This window comes from Macrobrachium rosenbergii, chromosome 5, assembly GCF_040412425.1.
Source record: "Macrobrachium rosenbergii isolate ZJJX-2024 chromosome 5, ASM4041242v1, whole genome shotgun sequence".
Classification (NCBI taxonomy): Eukaryota; Metazoa; Arthropoda; class Malacostraca; order Decapoda; family Palaemonidae; genus Macrobrachium; species Macrobrachium rosenbergii.
In genome coordinates, this window is record NC_089745.1 from 39,307,990 (window position 1) to 39,327,989 (window position 20,000).

General features: G+C 38.0%; 2 protein-coding genes across 2 annotated transcripts in view; one reads left to right on the top strand and one right to left on the bottom strand.

Annotated features, from left to right (window-relative positions):
- The window catches only part of LOC136838687 (uncharacterized), a 359,996-nt gene that overhangs the window by 171,083 nt on the left and 168,913 nt on the right, over window positions 1-20,000 (top strand).
- On the bottom strand, window positions 10,980-12,059 carry LOC136838915 (apolipoprotein A-IV-like). The gene has a single exon (XM_067104606.1). The coding sequence runs from the start codon at window positions 12,057-12,059 to the stop codon at window positions 10,980-10,982; it is 1,080 nt and encodes a 359-aa protein (XP_066960707.1).

A 20,000-nucleotide genomic window follows, 5' to 3' on the forward strand; every position in this document is an offset into this window, starting at 1 on the left:
ATTCAAGTAAACTATAAACTAAAATTTATTAATATATATATATATATATATATATATATATATATATATATATATAGTATATATATATATACAATATTTATGTATATATATACATATATATACATACATATATATATATATATAGTATATACACATATACATACACACAATCTAGGAAAATCTCGGCGTTCGTTCTCGTCGGATTGAACACCACAGAATCCTCTGAATAGTCCTTCTGCTTTTATTATTAACTGAGGCTAACAAACAACAATAGGAAGATTTTCTAGTCCCGTGGATAGGTTAATGTACCTGAATATTTCAGCCTTTTGTGTGTGTGTGCGCGCGCGATTATGGTTGACGCTAGATGGTGAGATGCTGGTAATATGGTGAGGGTGATGGACGATGTACTTAAGTTTGGCTATTGTTTATTGCCATTCATTCATTTTCACGTTAATATTTTGCGTGTGGTAGAGAGAGAGAGAGAGAGAGAAAGAAAACTGAGCATGAAAATTAGATTTATAAAGAGCCTGCTCAGTTACGGAAACAAACTCTTTCCAGTAATGTTAATAATTTAGGGTTCCATTCCTTTTATGATAAGTCGGTGACCGTCGGTAATGTAACTCCAGTTACTCATGTCTATTATTTGTCGGTTCTGCATTGGTTTTATTGGAAAACCGTCCTCTCCCGTTCAGGCGAAGAAGCAGTGCATTACTACCCTAATGCGATTCTCCTTGTATTTTAATAAATTAATTACATTTTTATCTATTTATTTATTAATTTGTTAAATTATCTGTTTTTCTAATAACTGATCTCCTTTTTCTGTATTTTCCATTAACTTCTGTTACTTCTTTCGAATGAATATCATGCATTTGGGAGTTTGAGTTTCAAGTCAGTGGCCCCTGTGGTGGGATTGTTCCACGTGAATAGGGTTCATCTTCTCAATAATAATAATAGAACTTAAAGTAATACCGTACATATCTCGTGGTTACGAGAACTTCATTCTCACTTTTAGTGTAATATTGCATCGTGTAGATACAAAATTGATGTTATTCCTTTCGTAAATTCTTGATTATTATCTTATTTTCTTTCTTAATGTTATTTGGTAGTCCCTCCCCTCCAAAAAAAAAAAAAAAAAAAAAAAAAAACTGCGTCGTATAGATACAAAATTGATGTTAATCGATTCGTAAAATCTCGGTAATCGATATTATCCTTTCACTTTAACTAATAATTCTTCAGGTAGTCCCCCTTCAAAAAAAAAAAAAAAAAGCACCCGTAGGATCTTTGTTTCATTCGACGGTCGGTACCTAGCCCGCCCTAACAAAGAGCTCGCGCGTCAGCTCTGAAGTAAATTCGTAATGATTGATAACAAAGGACTGTCAAACTCTCGTTGGCATGATTCAGCGGCAAATATTCCTCTTTGTCAGGGGACGTTCGAAATGCCTGGGTCCGCCTCCGTGGCGTTTAAATGTCACACGCGCGCGCGCATACGGAGAGAGAGAGAGAGAGAGAGAGAGAGAGAGAGAGAGAGAGAGAGAGAGAGAGAACTATTGTTGTGAACTGAGGATGAAAATTTGCGAGAGAGAGAGAGAGAGAGAGGCTTTGCCACGCTAGTTAGTGCAGTTTTAGTGTTAATGTCCGAAAAGACGTCTTAATTTATCTTCCGATCAATGCATTTAAAAGCATCAACAACTCCAAAATTAATAAACGCACCGACTTCATAACCCGTAAGGTACCACTACAACCATAACATCAATTGGCCGAGTGTCTTGTACATTAAGTAACAACCGAATAGATTAAACAATTTGCTATTTCTTGTATTCATATGTATATAAACTTACCAGCTGATCTTTGTAATGCAGTTATATCCCTTCCTGAGTTATATATAAACTGTCCATGAGACACACATACATTAATACATTCATATCTGGTTAAGGGAAGGAGTTTCGTGGCTTTGATGTTCAGAGTGTTGACATTTGTCAAGATTGCGAGGAATCTGAATGTTGTGTTCCCAAACCCCTTTGCAAGTCTCTCTCTCTCTCTCTCTCTCTCTCTCTCTCTCTCTCTCTCTCTCTCTCTCTCTCACACACACACACACACACACACACACACACACACACACACACACACACACACACACACAATAATTTATATTCATCCTCAAATCATTTAAATTCATTATTCTCTCTCTCTCTCTCTCTCTCTCTCTCTCTCTCTCTCTCTCTCTCTCTCTCTCTCTCTCTCTCTCTTTTGTCTCTCTCTCACGCACACAGACATACAGGCAAGTTTTCATCCTTAATCCATAAGAACACAGTTCTCTCTCTCTCTCTCTCTCTCTCTCTCTCTCTCTCTCTCTCTTCTTTCTTTAACATTGTGATTAATGTCTCTCTCTCTCTCGTTGGTACGCTTCAGTATTTCAGAATTTTCGCTTTCGTACAGTTTGCCCTGAAACTCAGAAGCTGACCAAGATGAGGCGGGTAGTTACAAAAAACCATTTTCATTTTCTTTATCTTCAGATATATATACAGTGTATATATATAGTATATATATATATATATATATATATATATATATATATATATATATATATATATATATATATATATATATATATATATATATATATATGCAAGCCTTTCCTTATTATAGTGCACTGTTTCAGGGTTTAGATAAAAGACAGTCACTTTACTATGTATCCAGCCTTTCTGAGTTTTCAGGAAAGATACTATTCCATTCTCATCTTCTTAACGTTAATGAAATTATAGAAGTTACTGAACCGTTTTTATTTTCAAAGGATTCGTTTTGTTCTTTGCTTGCGTAAACATTAATTGTTTCATTACAAGTAGTTATTTATGTAATCAGTTATTTTATTGTTTTGTATTATAAACGTTTTGAAAATTTCTAATTTAATTGACAAAATATAAAAAATAACAATACAAGTAAATGAAAAAATCCTTCGGGCCAGCCTTGTGAGAGCTGATAATCAGCTCAGTGGTCTGGTAAAACTATTTTAATAATAATAATAATAATAATTTATATTTTCATCCTTGCGTTTCGTCCTCACCATTTAGTGTCTACCACAATTGTTTCCAGATTAGTTAAAAATTAAAACTAATCAATGGCCACTGTTGTATTAAACACTCCATACTACTCAGAAAGGGAGCCCTTTTCATATGGAAGAAGCCCTCCAAAGGGGCCATTGACTTGAAATTTAGGCTTCCAAATATTATTATTATTATTATTATTATTATTATTATTATTATTATTATTATTATTATTATTATTATTATTATTGAGAAGATGAACCCTATTTTTATGGAACAAGCCCACCAAAGGGGCCAGTGACTATAAATTCAAGCTTCGAAAGAAGCTGGAGTCTTGCTTTTCTCTGTGGTCATGCATTGTTGAGGTAATGTGGACTAAGGTGTCCAATATTAACATTGAATGAGGAATGCTCCCTTTGTAAGGAGTTGGGAAGGGGCAAAACTTTATGTGTATGTGTGCTTGTGTTTGTGTTTGTATGAAGGAAACTTGCAAAGGACATGTCTTCCCTTCATTCTGAGTTCATTGCACTTAATGGAAGAGGTCTGGTTAGGGTTGGAGGGGGAAAGAGTGTCGGCGGGAGGGAGTGGGTTTTAGCGGTGGGGTTTGAGGAGGGCGAGGGGTTGGTGGCAAAGGGTTGTGTATGAAGGAGAGGATGAGGTTGTGTGATGGTGGTAGCTGAAGGCAGACACACACTCCGAGGCAGCTCTTGTTCCGATCAATAAATCAATACACTATCACAGATGCTTACATTCCCCCCTTTTTCGCTCGGCTTTTCAGAGGCTGTTGGGAGCGCTCATGATATGAAATATATACAAGAAGAAGAAGAAGAAGAAAAAGAAGAAAGACAGGAGCAAGAATCCTTACTCCTTAGTTTCGTATCTGTACCCTTCCTCAGTGCCATAGGACTGCGTAGAGTCCCAGTGACATGGCACCTGTCAGTTTTTCTTCCTTCTTCTGCCTCCCCACCTGATCCTCTCGCGACTGAATTGTTCTCACGTCTTATACTCTTATGCTTTGCTGTTTTATTCGTTTCTTTCCTGATAGCGAGAAAGAAGTGAGGAATTGATAATTGATTGATTAAGTGTTTTAGAAATTTTGGTAGTATAGTTTCATCACTAATGTTATACCGAAGATGGACCGTTCCCTGAATGGTATCTATTGTACTCCAGAAAACAGATAAAAAGGACACGAAATTATTATATATATATATATATATATATATATATATATATATATATATATATATATATATATTTATATTTATATATATACGAACATACATTTATAAAATAACAGGACCTCATTTAAACAGAATGGTATCTAACGGAGATTTTATTGAAACAAGTTACAAGCTTTCAAGGAATATCTGTCCCCATCATTAGATATTATCCTGTTTAAATGAGGTCCTGTTATTATCTCTATGAATGCACAACAATTGTGCAAGTGATCATATCGTAAAGATACGAAAAAGTATGTTAAACGATTTCCCCAAAACACGCACACATTTTTTTGTTTCAAGGATTGGACGGTCATAAGGCTAAATACTATTATTGCTCTGAGGTGGGAGGAGCAATACTGCTGCTTGGCGCTAATCTGTTGTTGTCTAGTCAAGAGTATCAGGTTCCCCAGTGGTCCTAAGAACTGAATTATTCAGCGCCTTTCACTCTCACAGAAATGGCGTCAAGTCTGTCGAGATACCTTGGTGTCCCCTGTTCCTTGCTGTTAACAGAATGACAGTTATTCAGGTAACAGAACGACAGCTATTCAGGTAACAGAATGACAGCGATTTAGGTATCAGAACGACAGTTGTTTAGGTAACAGAACGGCAGTTATTCAGGTAAGAGAACGACACTTATGCAGGTAACAGAACGACGTTATTCAGGTAACAGAAAGACAATTATTCAGGTAAGAGAACGACACTTGTTCAGGGAACGGAACGAAAACTATTCAGGTAACAATGACAGTGATTAGGTACCAGAACGACAGTTATTCAAGTAACAGCGCGACAGTTATTCAGGTAAGAGAACGACACTTGTTCAGGTAACAGAACGACTGTTATTCAGGTAACAGAACGACACCTATTCAGGTAACTGGACGACGCATTCAGGTAACAGAACGACAGTTATTCAGGTAGTAGAACGACATTTATTCAGGTAAGAGAACGACACCTGTAGGTACAGAACGACAATTATTTTGGTAGCAGAACGACAATTATTCAGGTAGTGGAACGACAATTATTCAGGTAGCAGAATGGCAAATACTCTGGTAACAGAACGACAATTCTGCAGGTATCAGAACGACAATTATTCAGTTAGAACAACAGTTATTCAGGTATCAGAACGACAGCTATTCAGGTATCAGAACGACAGTTATTCAGGTATCAGAATGACAGTTATTTAGGTATCAGAACGACAGTTATTCATCTGTTTGTGTGTGTGTGTATGTGTAAATGTCATTGGACGTGAAAGTGCCAAAGACGAGTTTTTTTTTTTTTATCTTGTTAAACAGAAATGGTAGATTATGTGTCGCTCTTATTTTGATTACTGGAACATAAATTTAATATGGTTCAGAAACGAAGGGATAGCTCACTTTATTTAAAGATATAAAAAACTTGTACTTTAAATATTCCATTTGTTCTACAGTCTTGACGAGGAAAGCTTGTAAAGATGATTTGTATTTGTACTGACAGTATATATTATTAAACTTACAGTGGTTGAACCAGTATTTGGTAATTTGAACAGGATGAATATACTAAACAAAACTGAATGGAAAGATTATATTTTCACGATTAACGGACGGGTCAGACACCAATACCTGTATTCACCGTTAAAATAAAAAAAAAGTATCATTTGTCACATAGAAATTTAAAAAATTAACTTTTGATTGATATGGCGCAGGGGAGACACTGTTTAGATGTGAAAAACTAAAAATAAAAACTAATATTTGCCAATTCGAAATTCAGAAATTATCATTTAATCTATGTTATGATATAGGAGAGAGACTGACTTCTTTTTTCGCCGTTAAGATAAAAACAAGTAAAAAATGCGCCGAAGTTTCGTCGGCACAATCGAGTTTTCTGTACAGCGTATAATGCTGTATGAAACTCAGCCACGACCCATGAAACTCTCAGCCGCGGCCCATGAATCTTTAGGCCACGGGTCATTGGTGGCCTGTGTTGTTGCCACCTATAGCGGTGCCAGACGCACGATCATGGCTAACTTTAATCTTAAATGAAATAAAAACTACTGAGGCTAGAGGACTGCAATTTGTTATGTTTGCTGATTGGAGGGTGGATGATCAACATACCCATTTGCAGCCCTCTTGCCTCAGTAGTTTTTAAGATCTGAGGGCGAACAAAAAAAGTGCAGACGGACAGACAAAGCCATCTCAATAGTTTTCTTTTACAGAAAACTAAAAACTCATTTGTCATTAATACATTTTTGAAAATTTAGATATAATCGATATTATTAACAGACTCAACGATTACTCTGTCTGTTTGGAATGTAATCTGGTGTCAATATAAGTAACTGCTATGTCTGCATGAGTATTCATAATAATTCATAATTCATAGCAATAGCTGTTCTTAAAATGGTGGTCACTCCAGTCGTATGACGAGTGCATTACACCCAACTGATAATTTCAGTGCAGTTGCTTGTATTACTTCCCTCTAGGGGAAGTTAATTTAGTTAATTATATGTCAGTGAAGGGAGAATTTAATTGATTAGTTTTATAGCTACACGAGTAGTCTACAGTAGATGGCTTCGTTGAATTGCTGATGTTTTTGAACAAGGTCAGATGTGATTTTCAGATTTTATTTCCAGTCACGCTTATGAAGCTGAGTTTGGGTACAGAGTGAAATGTTTGCCTAGCATGAGTTTTCTCCTGATATATATATATATATATATATATATATATATATATATATATATATATATATATATATATATATATATATATATATATATATATATATCCCTATGGTAATTAGAGTGCGATATTGTTTTTTTTTGTGCCCTAATATTTCAAAGGAAAAAAACTTGATGTTTAAGATTAGTGGCATTTCATAATTACACACACATACAGAACATTTGTGTGTGTGTGCATGTGCGTGTTTGTCAGTGTCCTTCGTCCAAACACACAAAACACCTACAAGTATACAAAAAAATGACAGTATTTTGTTGTTGCTTCTAAATATGACTTTCAGGCTGTGTTGTTGTGATTTCACAGTATTTATAGATTTGCAGATTGCAAGCGATCGCTTATGGCTTCTTGTTTTTATTACAGATTGCTCTCTGTTTCGTCTTTTCTTCTTACGAGGTGCGTAATATAATCTTGACACCTCTCTCTCTCTCTCTCTCTCTCTCTCTCTCTCTCTCTCTCTCTCTCTCTCTCTCTCTCTAACATTTTCAGAAGGTACTTTATTTGATAATTTTATTCACGTAATATCCGTGAAGCCGTGACGTCCCAAAACACTCTCTCTCTCTCTCTCTCTCTCTCTCTCTCTCTCTCTCTCTCTCTCTCTCTCTCTCTCTCTATCTGTAACGAATGACTGGACATTTTCAGAACAGTGTTTATGTCTTATTTTCAAATCCTCCACTCTTCTCAGGTGCCCAACGGAAGAAGGAAGGTTTTGGCAAACCAGGTCTGGGATTCCTGTTGTTGTTTACCAGCTGTTCGCTTTCAGGGGCCCTGATCCCTGTTGTTTTTGTTGTTCTTAATATTTCAGCAGCTGAATTTAACTAATGGCCAAGGATGAATTAGTCTTCTTTTGTTTCTGTTTGTAGAAAGGTTTAGTAGTTGTTTTTCTTCCTTTTTTTTTTTACCCTGAAGTTGTTGACCTGTTTTCCTTATCCTTAGGCCCAGCTGTAGCTAGTACCCGTTCACACCTGGGAAGCCTGGTGGGCGGCAAGTCGTTATTAAACCACGGACATTGCAAACGTATAAACATTTATATTTGTGAAAACTAAATAACATTGTTCATTGAACGCCCTTCCTTGAAAATTCGTCCAAAAACACGAATATATATAAGCTTTACAAAGAAAGAGAAGCATCGGGTGTACAAGGTTATTTTTCAGTTTAAGGAGACTGTGACAGAGGAAGAATAAAAAAATAGGTTTATTTATTGTCAGAGATGAAATGAAATGCAGTAATGTTGTTAGTGGATTTTCTTCTCTCTCTCTCTCTCTCTCTCTCTCTCTCTCTCTCTCTCTCTCTCTCTCTCTAAAATGTCAAGAACACTCGCCGGTTGATTTTCTCATAGACTCATTTTGGTTTTGAAGGTGTAAAAATAGTTCCTGCAAGGAGTTCTGGAGGAGTGCCCCTCGTTCAAACTTTGAGGATCCCCTCATTCAGATCTTGGTCTCTTCCCCAGCTAAACTCCGAAAGTGATGGCCCCTCCGCCCAAATTTGGATCCCATGCACCTTCTGGGATCCCGGACGAGTGCCTCTGATAATGATTTTGATTTGGGTTTAAACTGGATATGAAGAACGCACAACCCGGCTCCCATTTCCAAAGATTCCTTGAAGACACTGGATCCATTGCGCTAGGCATTTCATTTCCCAGAAGCAAAGTCTGAGGTTAGGTCCATCTCCAAGTCCCTGGAATCAAAGGGATTCGGAAATTACCTGATCATGGATTGTTGAATTGATCTTGACTCCCATTTCTTGAGATTCCTGGAAGACACTGGATCCATTCCGAGAGGCATTTCATCTCCCAGAAGCAGAGGCTGAGATTGGATCAGTTTCCAAGTCCTTGGAATCAAAGGGATCAAGAATTACCTGAGGATGGATTGTTTGAATTGATCTCGGCTCCCGTTTCCTGAGACTCCCTGAAGACACAGTATCCATTGTTAGACATTCCGTCTCCTCCCAGAAGCAAAGTCTGAGATTAGGTCCATCTCCAAGTCTTTAGAATCAAAGGGGTCCAAAATTACCTGAGGATGGATTGTTGAATGGATCCAGTGCGTTCAAGGTATTGCAGAAAGCAGGAGCTGGTTTCTATGCCTTTATTCAAGTAAACCAGATTTCATAACAGAATCATTTCCCCCAGGGATTCTTGAGGGAGCCTTGGGTCATTGGCCTGTCTTCTGGGTTTTTCCCGAAGGCGCTCTGAGGCCTATGTTCTGCAGAATGGTCTCCTGGGTTAGCTGGGGAACCAAGGGACCCAGTTTCTCCTCTGGAGTTTACTGCAGAAGACAGAACGACCTCAAGGATAGGGAAGGTGATGATACTTTGATGTCAGTGGGATCCCAAAGAGTTAACCTGATATAAAGTCATTAGACTCCGGTAAAGAGTTCGACTGATCGGATTGTAAGCTACTCTAAAGTCTAGTAGCCTTGTAAGTCTGCAGTTTACAGAGCTGTTTTATGTGGAATGAAGTGAAGGTATCATGATAACAATTACCATCCTGTTGAAAGGCTTATGATGATTTGTATTTAGTCATGTGTATATGAAAAGAACACTATTGTGATCATGCTTTTTTTTTAATGTACCGTCAATCCTAACTTCATTGATCAGAAGGAAAATAAGATGATATTTTTGGGCGATATATTATTATTAATATAGCTGGAGCTTGAAGTATTGTCGAGTCGTGAGGCTGGCTGTTGGGCTTGTGAATGGTTTGACTTTGTCGTTGCCAGTATATTTTTCTGTGGCGCATGTTTTGAACATTACCCGAGTTATAAAGTAATGTTAATGGGTGCAATTGAGTGTTTCATGTGTTTGCTGTCGTGACCTCTCTCTCTCTCTCTCTCTCTCTCTCTCTCTCTCTCTCTCTCTCTCTCTCTCTCTCTTTCTCTCCAGGTCTTTCAATTGAAAGGCAAGGGCGCTGCCAACTGAAACACACAATTAATAAAAGAAGATGGAATCCAAGTGCATCTGTACCTAAGGCTTTTACCTGGGGAGCCCCTTGCCCTTCAATTAAAAGACCCGGGTTCGATCCCGATGTGAGTCAGGAATTAATTTCTTTTCCGCACGTGACTATGTGTTGAATATTTCTATATACATATATGCTATACATGAGAGAGAGAGAGAGAGAGAGAGAGAGAGAGAGAGAGAGAGAGAGAGAGAGAGAGAGAGCGCATTACAGCAAACACGAAACACTCAATTACTTGAGCACCATATTCTTTGGAAGCTTGAATTTCAAGTCAATGGCCCCTCTTGGCTTGTTCCATATGAATAAGGTTAATATTCAGAATAATAATAATAATAATAAATTATTATTATTTATATATATATATATATATATATATATATATATATATATATATATATACTGTATCTATATATAATATATATATAATATACGCACATTGAGAGTATATATTATGATGGCAAGCAAAAGAGAAATATTTGGATTCATGGTGAAGACGCGCTAGACATTCCTCTGGCGTTTGCAAGTTAATGCCAGAGAAACAACATCTGGCAAGCACCGACACAGATAGAAGGTGGGGGGCTAAGGGGGAGGGAGGTAGTCTCAGGACGGGGCCGATGATCTCAATTTGTGGCCTGAGGCACACTTGGGTTTTGGCATCGAACATGATTTGGCATTGTAAACAAACAAATATTTTACGAGAAGCGCTGTATTCTCACTCATCATAACATGTTGTTCAGATTGGCTGTTTTGTTACAGATGATGATATCGGAGCACACAGTCTGTTTTATCTGAAGCTTAGTTTTTTATTTAATGTTTTATGTTTTTCAAAACTTGTTTTGTCTGGGCAGGATGAATCTCTCCTAACGTTTTTGCTTATATCTCCGTTATTGTCTTCATTCTTTCTTGTTTCTGTACTGCCTTACCAACTGATATGAACTTGAGAAAGAGAGAGAGAGAGAGAGAGAGAGAGAGAGAGAGAGAGAGAGAGAGAGAGAGAGAGAGAGAGAGAGGGTGTCTCTGCCATCGCCACCTTCAACACCCTCTAATTCCCTCCATTGCCATTTTAATCTCGTCCAACTGGTTTCTTGGGATTTACCTGATAGTCATGATGATGCCTTAACTGTCTGAGGGTGGTTGAGAGGGAGTACAGTAACTGTCTGAGGATGGTTGAGAGGGAGTACCTTAATTGTCTGAGGATGATTGAGAGGGAGTACCTTAACTGTCTGAGGATGGTTGAGAGGGAGTACCATATCTGTCTGAGGATTGTTGAGAGGGAGTACCTTAATTGTCTGAGGATGATTGAGAGGGAGTAAATTAATTGTCTGAGGATGGTTGAGAGGGAGTACCTTAACTCTCTGAGGACGGTTGAGGGGGAGTACCTTAACTGTCTGAGGATGGGTGAGAGGGAGCACCTTAATTGTCTGAGGATGGTTGAGAGGGAGTACCTTAACTGTCTGAGGATTGTTGAAAGGGAGTACCTTAATTGTCTGAAGATGATTGAGAGGGAGTACCTTAAGTGTCTGAGGATGGTTGAGAGGGAGTACCTTAACTCTCTGAGGACGGTTGAGGGGGAGTACCTTAACTGTCTGAGGATGGGTGAGAGGGAGTACCTTAACTGTCTGAGGATGGTGGAGAGGGAGTACCTTAACTGTCTGAGGATGGTTGAGAGGGAGTACCTTAATTGTCTGAGGATGATTGAGAGGGAGTACCTTAACTGTCTGAGGATGGTTGAGAGGGAGTACCTTAACTGTCTGAGGATTGTTGAGAGGGAGTACCTTAATTGTCTGAGGATGATTGAGAGGGAGTACTTTAACTGTCTGAGGATGGGTGAGAGGGAGTACCTTAACTGTCTGAGGATGGGTGAGAGGGAGTACCTTAACTGTCTGAGGATGGTTGAGAGGGAGTACCTTAACTGTCTGAGGATGGTTGAGGGGAGTACCTTAATTGTCTGAGGATGGTTGAGAGGGAGTACCTTCATTGCCTGAAGATGGTTGAGAGGGAGTACCTTAACTTTCTGAGAATTGTTGAGAGGGAGTACCATAACTGTCTGAGGATGGTTGAGGGGGAATACCTTAACTGTCTGAGAATTGTTGAGAGGGAGTATGATAACTGTCTGAGGATGGTTGAGAGGGGGGAATACCATAACTGTGTGAGAATTGTCGAGAAGGGGTACCTTAACTGTCTGAGGATGGTTGAGAGGGAGTACCTTAACTGTCTGAGGATGGTTGAGAGGGAGTACCTTAATTGTCTAAGGATGGTTGAGGGGGAGTACCTTAACTGTCTGAGAATTGTTGAGAGGACGTACCTTAACTGTCTGAGGATGGTTGAGAGGGAGTACCTTAACTGTCTGAGAATTGTTGAGAGGGAGTACCATAACTGTCTGAGAATGGTTGAGAGGGAGTACCTTAACTGTCTGAGAATTGTTGAGAGGGAGTACCCTAACTGTCTGAGAACGGTTGAGAGGATGTACCTTAACTGTCTGAGAACGGTTGAGAGGGAGTACCTTAACTGTCTGAGAATGGTTGAGAGTGAGTATCTTGACTGTCTGAGGATGGTTGAGAGGTATCTTAACTGTCTGAGGATGGTTGAGAGGGAGTACCTAAACTTTCTGAGGATGGTCAAGAGGGAGCACCTTGACTGTTTAAGGATGCATCTTTATCTTTTGTTGAGACGTTGAACCCGAAATCTTCTAGTTTTTCCAGCTGAAATCCCCACTCACTGCTAAAACTCATTTTGGAAATTGCTTCCTGGAATTGCTTCTTGTGGGCTTGTTCCATATGAATAGGGTTCATCCCCTGAATAATAATAATAATAATAATAATAATAATAATAATAATAATAATAATAATAATAATAATAATAATAATTGTAAAGAATGATGAAATTTACTGGGCTCTTTTTGCCTGTTTGTTATTCTAGTAATATTTACAAGCTGTCTTGCACAATTTTATCTCTTTCGAAAACTTGTACGTGTTTTTTTAACCATGAAAATATGTTTTTTTCTCTTTAGTACTGTGATCTCTCTGTACTGTGATCTCTGTGCATTCGTCTCTTAAAATAACTCACAAACCCTCATAAATATATTCGTTTATCCAGGGTGTGAGGTCATGTTTATTCTAAGGGGATTTTCGTGCAAGTTAATATATGAGGTTCTGGAGATAAGCCTTTTTAGCACGGAAAATGTGACACTTGAGATGTTATGAAAGGCTGTATGTAGAAAGGACTCGAATAATTTAATGTTTTATTCCTAAGAATTATGACGAACTCTCACCCGTATGAATGTGGTAGAATGATCGTTGCCTTGTACTCTCTCTCTCTCTCTCTCTCTCTCTCTCTCTCTCTCTCTCTCTCTCTCTCTCTCTCTCATTTACACAAATCCTTTGATGCTTCTTTCCTTGGAATTGTAATGAACACCCAGCCGTATCAGTTTAGTAACGTGATTCTCTCTCTCTCTCTCTCTCTCTCTCTCTCTCTCTCTCTCTCTCTCTCTCTCTCTCTCTCAGTTGTGAGTGTCCTTTGAACTGAAGCTGTCTGCGTAATGAATAACACTTAAAAAAATAAAACTTAACTTTGCAACATGCAGTGCCAGTGTTTTGAGGTTAACTTACTAATTGAGTTGCTGTTAAGTAGCAAAAAAAAAAAAAAAAAAAAAAAATCAAATTAAATGTATTCTCTCTCTCTTTTCAGGTTGGTTTGCGGAAGTGGCGTCGTTTACCGCACGTATGTGTATATATAGGTTTTAGTATCAATGGATTTTATATATATCTTTTGTCCCGGGAACTATGAGGCTTTGAGAAAAAAGACCCTTTTTTTCGTTGGCCTGACTGACATTAGTTGATAATTGTCATTGTTGTTCTTGGTGCATCTTTTGTCCCTGGGTTGAACGAAATTATGTTCGTTGTTGTTTCTTTTGTGTGTGTGTGTGTGTGTGTGTGTGTGTGTGTGTGTGTGTGTGTGTGTGTGTGTGTGTGTGTGTAAACAGACCAAACATATATTATGGAAAATATGAAGCAAGAACAAAAATAATAATTATAAAAAATAATTATCATCGCTCTCTCGTAATCTCAGTATGGCTGACAAGTTGGTGAAAGATTCCTTATCAGAGAGTATACATGCATACATACATTCATACCTACATACATACATACATACATACATACATACATACATACATACATACATACATACATATTTACACGCATAAGTTCATATAATATTGGATTTTCTCCTCCCAGGTTGGTGAAAGATTCCTTATGCGAGGAGTGTACATACATGCATACATACTTACATACATACTTATAACATTGGGTTTTCTTCAGACAAATTGGTAAAAGATTCCTTATAGATAGAATATACATACATACGTTCAAACGCATATACTTACATATTACATACAGTATATACATACATATAGCGTTGGATTTTCTTCACCCAAGTTAGTGAAAGATTCCTTATCAGAGAAGATATACATTCATACATACATGCTTATATACATAAGTACATATAATTGTGGGTTTCTTCACCCAAGAACATGTATGTTCTTTAGCATTAAATCTCAGGGGGTAATTTATAGAAAGTAGAAAGATTAATCAATTGAAAAAAGAAAAGACATCAATAGCAAACGTCTTGTAACTTCTTGGTCGCCATCTTCAAAATTCACGGAGATATTGCGCGTGCATTTCTACGTCGTATCCCTCCCCCCCCCTTTTTTTTAAGGGGCGTAAGGTCCTTTTTTCGTCACTGAAAGGAATTGAACGATTCACACAAAAAATCTTTGAATGTTCTTATATCACCATTGGTATTAATTTATGCATTCACATTCAGTACATCACTAGGTTTATTTATCCATATCAAAAAGAATAATCGTTAGAGTCAGAATTCTGCTGTGGTTTGGTAAAAATGAAAGCGGGTACAGTAAATCTCAATAATAATAATAATAATAATAATAATAATAATAATAATAATAATAATAATAATAATAATAATAATAATAATGGATATGGGTTCGATGTAGTTTACAGCAATGCAGAAAAAATGAGTGAATTGACTTAGGATTGTCCTGTAAAATATCATGTTGTGACGTCAGTTTTAATAACCATAAATAAATCAGTCAAGAAGTTTTAAAATATCAGATCTCATTTGGATTTCCAGCTCATAGGCCACATTTTGAAAGAGCAGTTTAGAAGGGTCCTAAGTAAAGTAAGTATAGAGTCCACTCCTAGTAGGGGGCAATATCTAACTGTGGGTCAGGGAAATGCCCAGTTCACGCAGATCCCTCAGCTCGTCTGGACATTTCCATGAAAACGGGCGCTTTATGCACTTTAAATTTGCTCTTGTGTCACCTGGGTGATTGAAAACGTCTCTTAATCCCTTCATCAGGGTAAGAGGAGGGCCTTTCGTTTTGAGCCGGTAGGTATATCCAAGGTCCTTCACAGAGTATATTTAAAGGACCTTGGGTATATGTATGTACGTATGATGTATGAGAAGAAATAGTCTTTTATCCTTCTTGTGGTCAGGTCGGCAACGTGACGTGACCTCGTGCTGATACTCGGGATTTGGGTTCGAATCCCGCTGCAGGACATCAGAATTTACTTCGTATGTCTTGCATATGGATCTGAGGCTTTGTAGTGACTAGCGTATCCAAAAAGTGTCTGAAGAATTCGAGATGTTAAGAGGGCGTTGTGGTTATTTCAGTTACTTGAGTGTCTGGTAAAAGTGACTTAGATTATTAGATTATATATATATATATATATATATATATATATATATATATATATATATATATATATATATATATATATATATATATATATGTGTGTGTGTGTGTGTGTATGTATGTGTGTGTGTGTGTATATCTTTCACTAAGCTTCCTTCATTCCATTCATCTCTCTCTCTCTCTCTCTCTCTCTCTCTCTCTCTCTCTCTCTCTCTCTCTCTCTCTCTCTCTCTCTCTCTCTCTCTCTCTCCTCATTTCCACTAGTGACCCCTGGAGAGAAAGAAGTCCATCCTCAAACCATTTCATTAAGCCTTAGAAAAAAAAAAGGTAAAAAAATAGACATTTGAAGAAAAGAGTCATCGTCGCGGCCAGAGTCTGGTAGTGAAGGGTATTGTATTGTACAAGTTTCCCCCACTGAGGGGATATATGCAGGCCTGTGATAAAGGGGATTCTTTGTGGGTTATGTTGTTCTAGGGTGTCAGTGCCCCTACCCTAAGTAAGTAGTCAGCGGTCGTCGATTTTTTTTTAACTCTCTCTCTCTCTCTCTCACTCTCTCTCTCTCTCTCTCTCTCTCTAAGAGCTGCCCGTGTCAGCACAAAGCTAGCTTTATCTTTAACTAACTAACTAATTCTCTCTCTCTCTCTCTCTCTCTCTCTCTCTCTCTCTCTCTCTCTCTCTCTCTCTAAGAGCTGCCCGTGTCAGCACAAAACTAGCTTTATCTTTAGCTAACTAACTAACTAACTCTCTCTCTCTCTCTCTCTCTCTCTCTCTCTCTCTCTCTCTCTCTCTCTCTCTCTCTCTCTCTCTCTTTGGGCGCAAAGTTCCCTCGTCTGATAGGCAACATAATGATAACACAGACGGTGGTTTCCCCCTCTCTCTCTCTCTCTCTCTCTCTCTCTCTCTCTCTCTCTCTCTCTCTCTCTCTCTCTCTCTCTCTCTCTCTCGTAAGCCAAGGAACAACGAGAAGCACTTAAAGAATTTGCATATTTTGGCCCCAGTTGTGAACGGAAAGGAATATTTTGGAGTGGCAATACGCAATGCCTAGAAAGTTCAGCAGCCTTCCTCCGCCCTTTCTCTCTCTTTCTTTCCCCTTACGGCAGGATATTGAGAAAGTGCACAGTATATAGAGAGATCAGAGTTGCCTCTTCCTTCTTTGGTGTGCTTGCTTCTTGTTTTATGCCCCCCTCCCCCCTTATCTACCCCCCCCCTTCACGTATTTACGAAATGTTATTCTAAATAAACGTTTCTGTTTTCTAATCTTTCTTCTTCTGTTTTGATAAAGCCACATAATTGATCAGAGTTGCCCTTTCCTTCTTTGGTGTGTTCACTCCTGATTCCCCCACCCTCCCCCATCTTCATTTTTCTGTGTTCATATCTCGACCTCTTACTTCCGCTTCGCTCTGATTTGTTCCTGAATCGTTTGTTATCATCATTATTATTATCATTATGTTATCTAAGAATGAAATTGTCGGTCGATTGCTTAGCATCCTGTTTCCTCTCTCTCTCTCTCTCTCTCTCTCTCTCTCTCTCTCTCTCTCTCTCTCTCTCTCTCTCTTCGTGTCTTACTTTTGTTTTCCTTATTCGTGGTGATTTGGGGGGGGAATTCAATTTTCACAATTTGTTCACTTTTATTCTCTCTCTCTCTCTCTCTCTCTCTCTCTCTCTCTCTCTCTCTCTCTCTCTCTCTCTCTCTCTGTCTTCTTTTTGTTTTCCTTATTCGTGGTGATTTGGGGGGGGAAATTCAATTTTCACAATTTGTTCTCTCTCTCTCTCTCTCTCTCTCTCTCTCTCGTTGCTTACCCCGACGTTTTGTTTTCCTTATTCGTGGTTTTGTGTGTTCAATTTATGCAGGGGGTTCAATTTATGCAGTCTATTCACTTTTCTCTCTCTCTCTCTCTCTCTCTTCCCGGGAGCAACTTCCACGAAGTGTTGCCATCTTGTAGACGTCTTATTTTCCCTTCTGGGGCCTGTTACGTAAGAGGTCGAAATGAATGACGAAATAAGCTGGATTTATTCATTTTAATTTTTCTTTTTATTATGATTTATCTTGTTTATGTAAGTTGGGGTGTTTGGTGGCCGCAGTGTGCCGAGGCTTTTTTATGTTTTATATTTTTATTAGTGTGGTATGGTTTGAAAGGTCAGATATATTCCATATAAAACGAGGTATGTGTGTGTAAGCGTATTTTAGAAGTGAATATATATATATATATATATATATATATATATATATATATATATATATATATTTGTGTGCGTGTGCGTGCGAGTGTGTACAAACGCACACACACACATATATGTAATATTATATATATATGTATATACATACATACATACATACATACATACTTACATACATGTATACATTCATACACAAACACGCAGACACACACATATGTGTATATATATATATATATATATATATATATATATATATATATATATATTTATATATACACACACACATATATATATATATATATATATATATATACTATATATATATATATATATATATATATATATATATATATATATATATATATAAATTATATAGTTTGCATAGTTTATATAAAAATTGACACTGTCTCACTCTCTCACGATTCTTTAAATGTGCGACCGTCATAATTACAAGAGAATCAGTGAAACGTTTGTCTGATGAAAAAAAAAAAAACACTGAAATTTAAATGCCACCACGAAGAAGAGTCCAATCGCCTCTTAATCCTGTTCCCATTTATATTGCGCTGAAAAAAGATATTAAATTTATTTATTCGTCGAATGGACCGTGCAACGACCAGCGACTCATAAAAACGGCGGTGATTTTGTCGCCTGACGGGGAATTTAATCCTCCTGCGGTAAGTCCCGCTCAAAATGCTCGCTCTGATGAATTTGTGTGTCGTTAATTATGAAGCGGTGCTGTAAAAAAAAAAAAAGAAATGGAAGTTGGGATTTCGATGTTGATTTCTGCGTTATTGGGTAGGATTTATTTCGCGTTTGTCAAACGCTGATTCCGTGTTGTGTTCTGTGCTTGGTGAATTTGTGGGCGATGTTTGTTCGGTTATGGTCGTTCACACACACACACACACGTTTATTTATATATGTGTATGTGTACTATGTTTATTATATATATATATGTGTGTGTGTGCGCATGCGTACAGACATGTTCAATTTCAAATTGATTTTTGAGTGTGCATCAGCGCGTACTGAAAACACGCATGTTTTGTGACCAGTATAACTCTTCTCTCTGAATACAGCCATCCTCTTTGTCTTCGGCTGGGTGCCGTAAGAGAGAGAGAGAGAGAGAGAGAGAGAGAGAGAGAGAGAGAGAGAGAGGTTGTTTAGAATCTTCATTTGTCCTATTATTTATATAAGGTTTACTGGGTACAAGCTTCTTTGGTATGAAGAGTACGATTTTAAGGTACGTTGTTGTTCAAACTTTTACCTGTATGGAACAGGGAAAAAAGCTTATACCTGTATGGAACGGGAAATATAAAAAAAAAGCGCAATAGAGGAAAAGAACAGGAAACAATTTATAATCAAAGCGTATTTATAATAGAAATTTATAAATACGAGGTTTCGACTCACGTGTCATTTGATTGCAAGAAATATATCCCGGTTGAAAATTGTTAGATTTCATAAAATTGAGGCTGTCAAGTAAAGCATTGGGAGGGGACTTTCGGCCATTCAGCGCTTAAGACAGTGAAAAAGAGAGTTGGAGAGGTTGGACAGCAAGGTGAACGAACTCCGTAGGGGGTTAGTGTGTCAGTGCACCTCACGCGGTGCAGCGTCCCTTCGGCCCCTGGCTGCAACCCCTTTCATTACTTTTACTGCATGGCCTTTCATATTTTTTCTTCAATCTTACTTTCCACCCTTTCCCAACAGTTATTTCATAGCGCAGCTGCTTTGAGGTCTTCCTCCTGTTACACCTTTCAAACCTACCTACTCTCAGTTTCCGCTCCAGCGCTGAATGACCTCATCAGAGGTCATAGCGCTTGGCCTTTGGCCTGAATTTTGTATTCCACTCCATTCCAAGATGAAAGAGATCCAGGAAATAAAGGAGATAAATATTAAGGATCTAAAGGTGGAACTGGGAGAAAACCACACAGTTGCAATAAGAAGTTATAGTTAGAGAGGCTAGACAGCAAGACTGAAAGGCAGCAGGACTGGAGGTGAAATAAAAGGCGTAAAAGTTGCTGCAGGTAGGGACCAAAGGAATGTCGCAAACGCCCCTTTCAGTAATGCCTGCAGTGCGCCGCTTGAGGGACACTGACGGCGTCACCGCCCATGGAGGGTATGGAATAAGAAAGAAAACATTTCAACAATTATGAAATGGAATATGGAAACAGAGAATAAAGGTTAATCTTAGCTGCG

Bases quoted from the DNA above. Each gene is read 5' to 3' on its own strand.
- LOC136838915 (XM_067104606.1), bottom strand. From the start codon at position 12,059: ATGGTATTCCCCCCTCTCAACCATCCTCAGACAGTTATCATACTCCCT.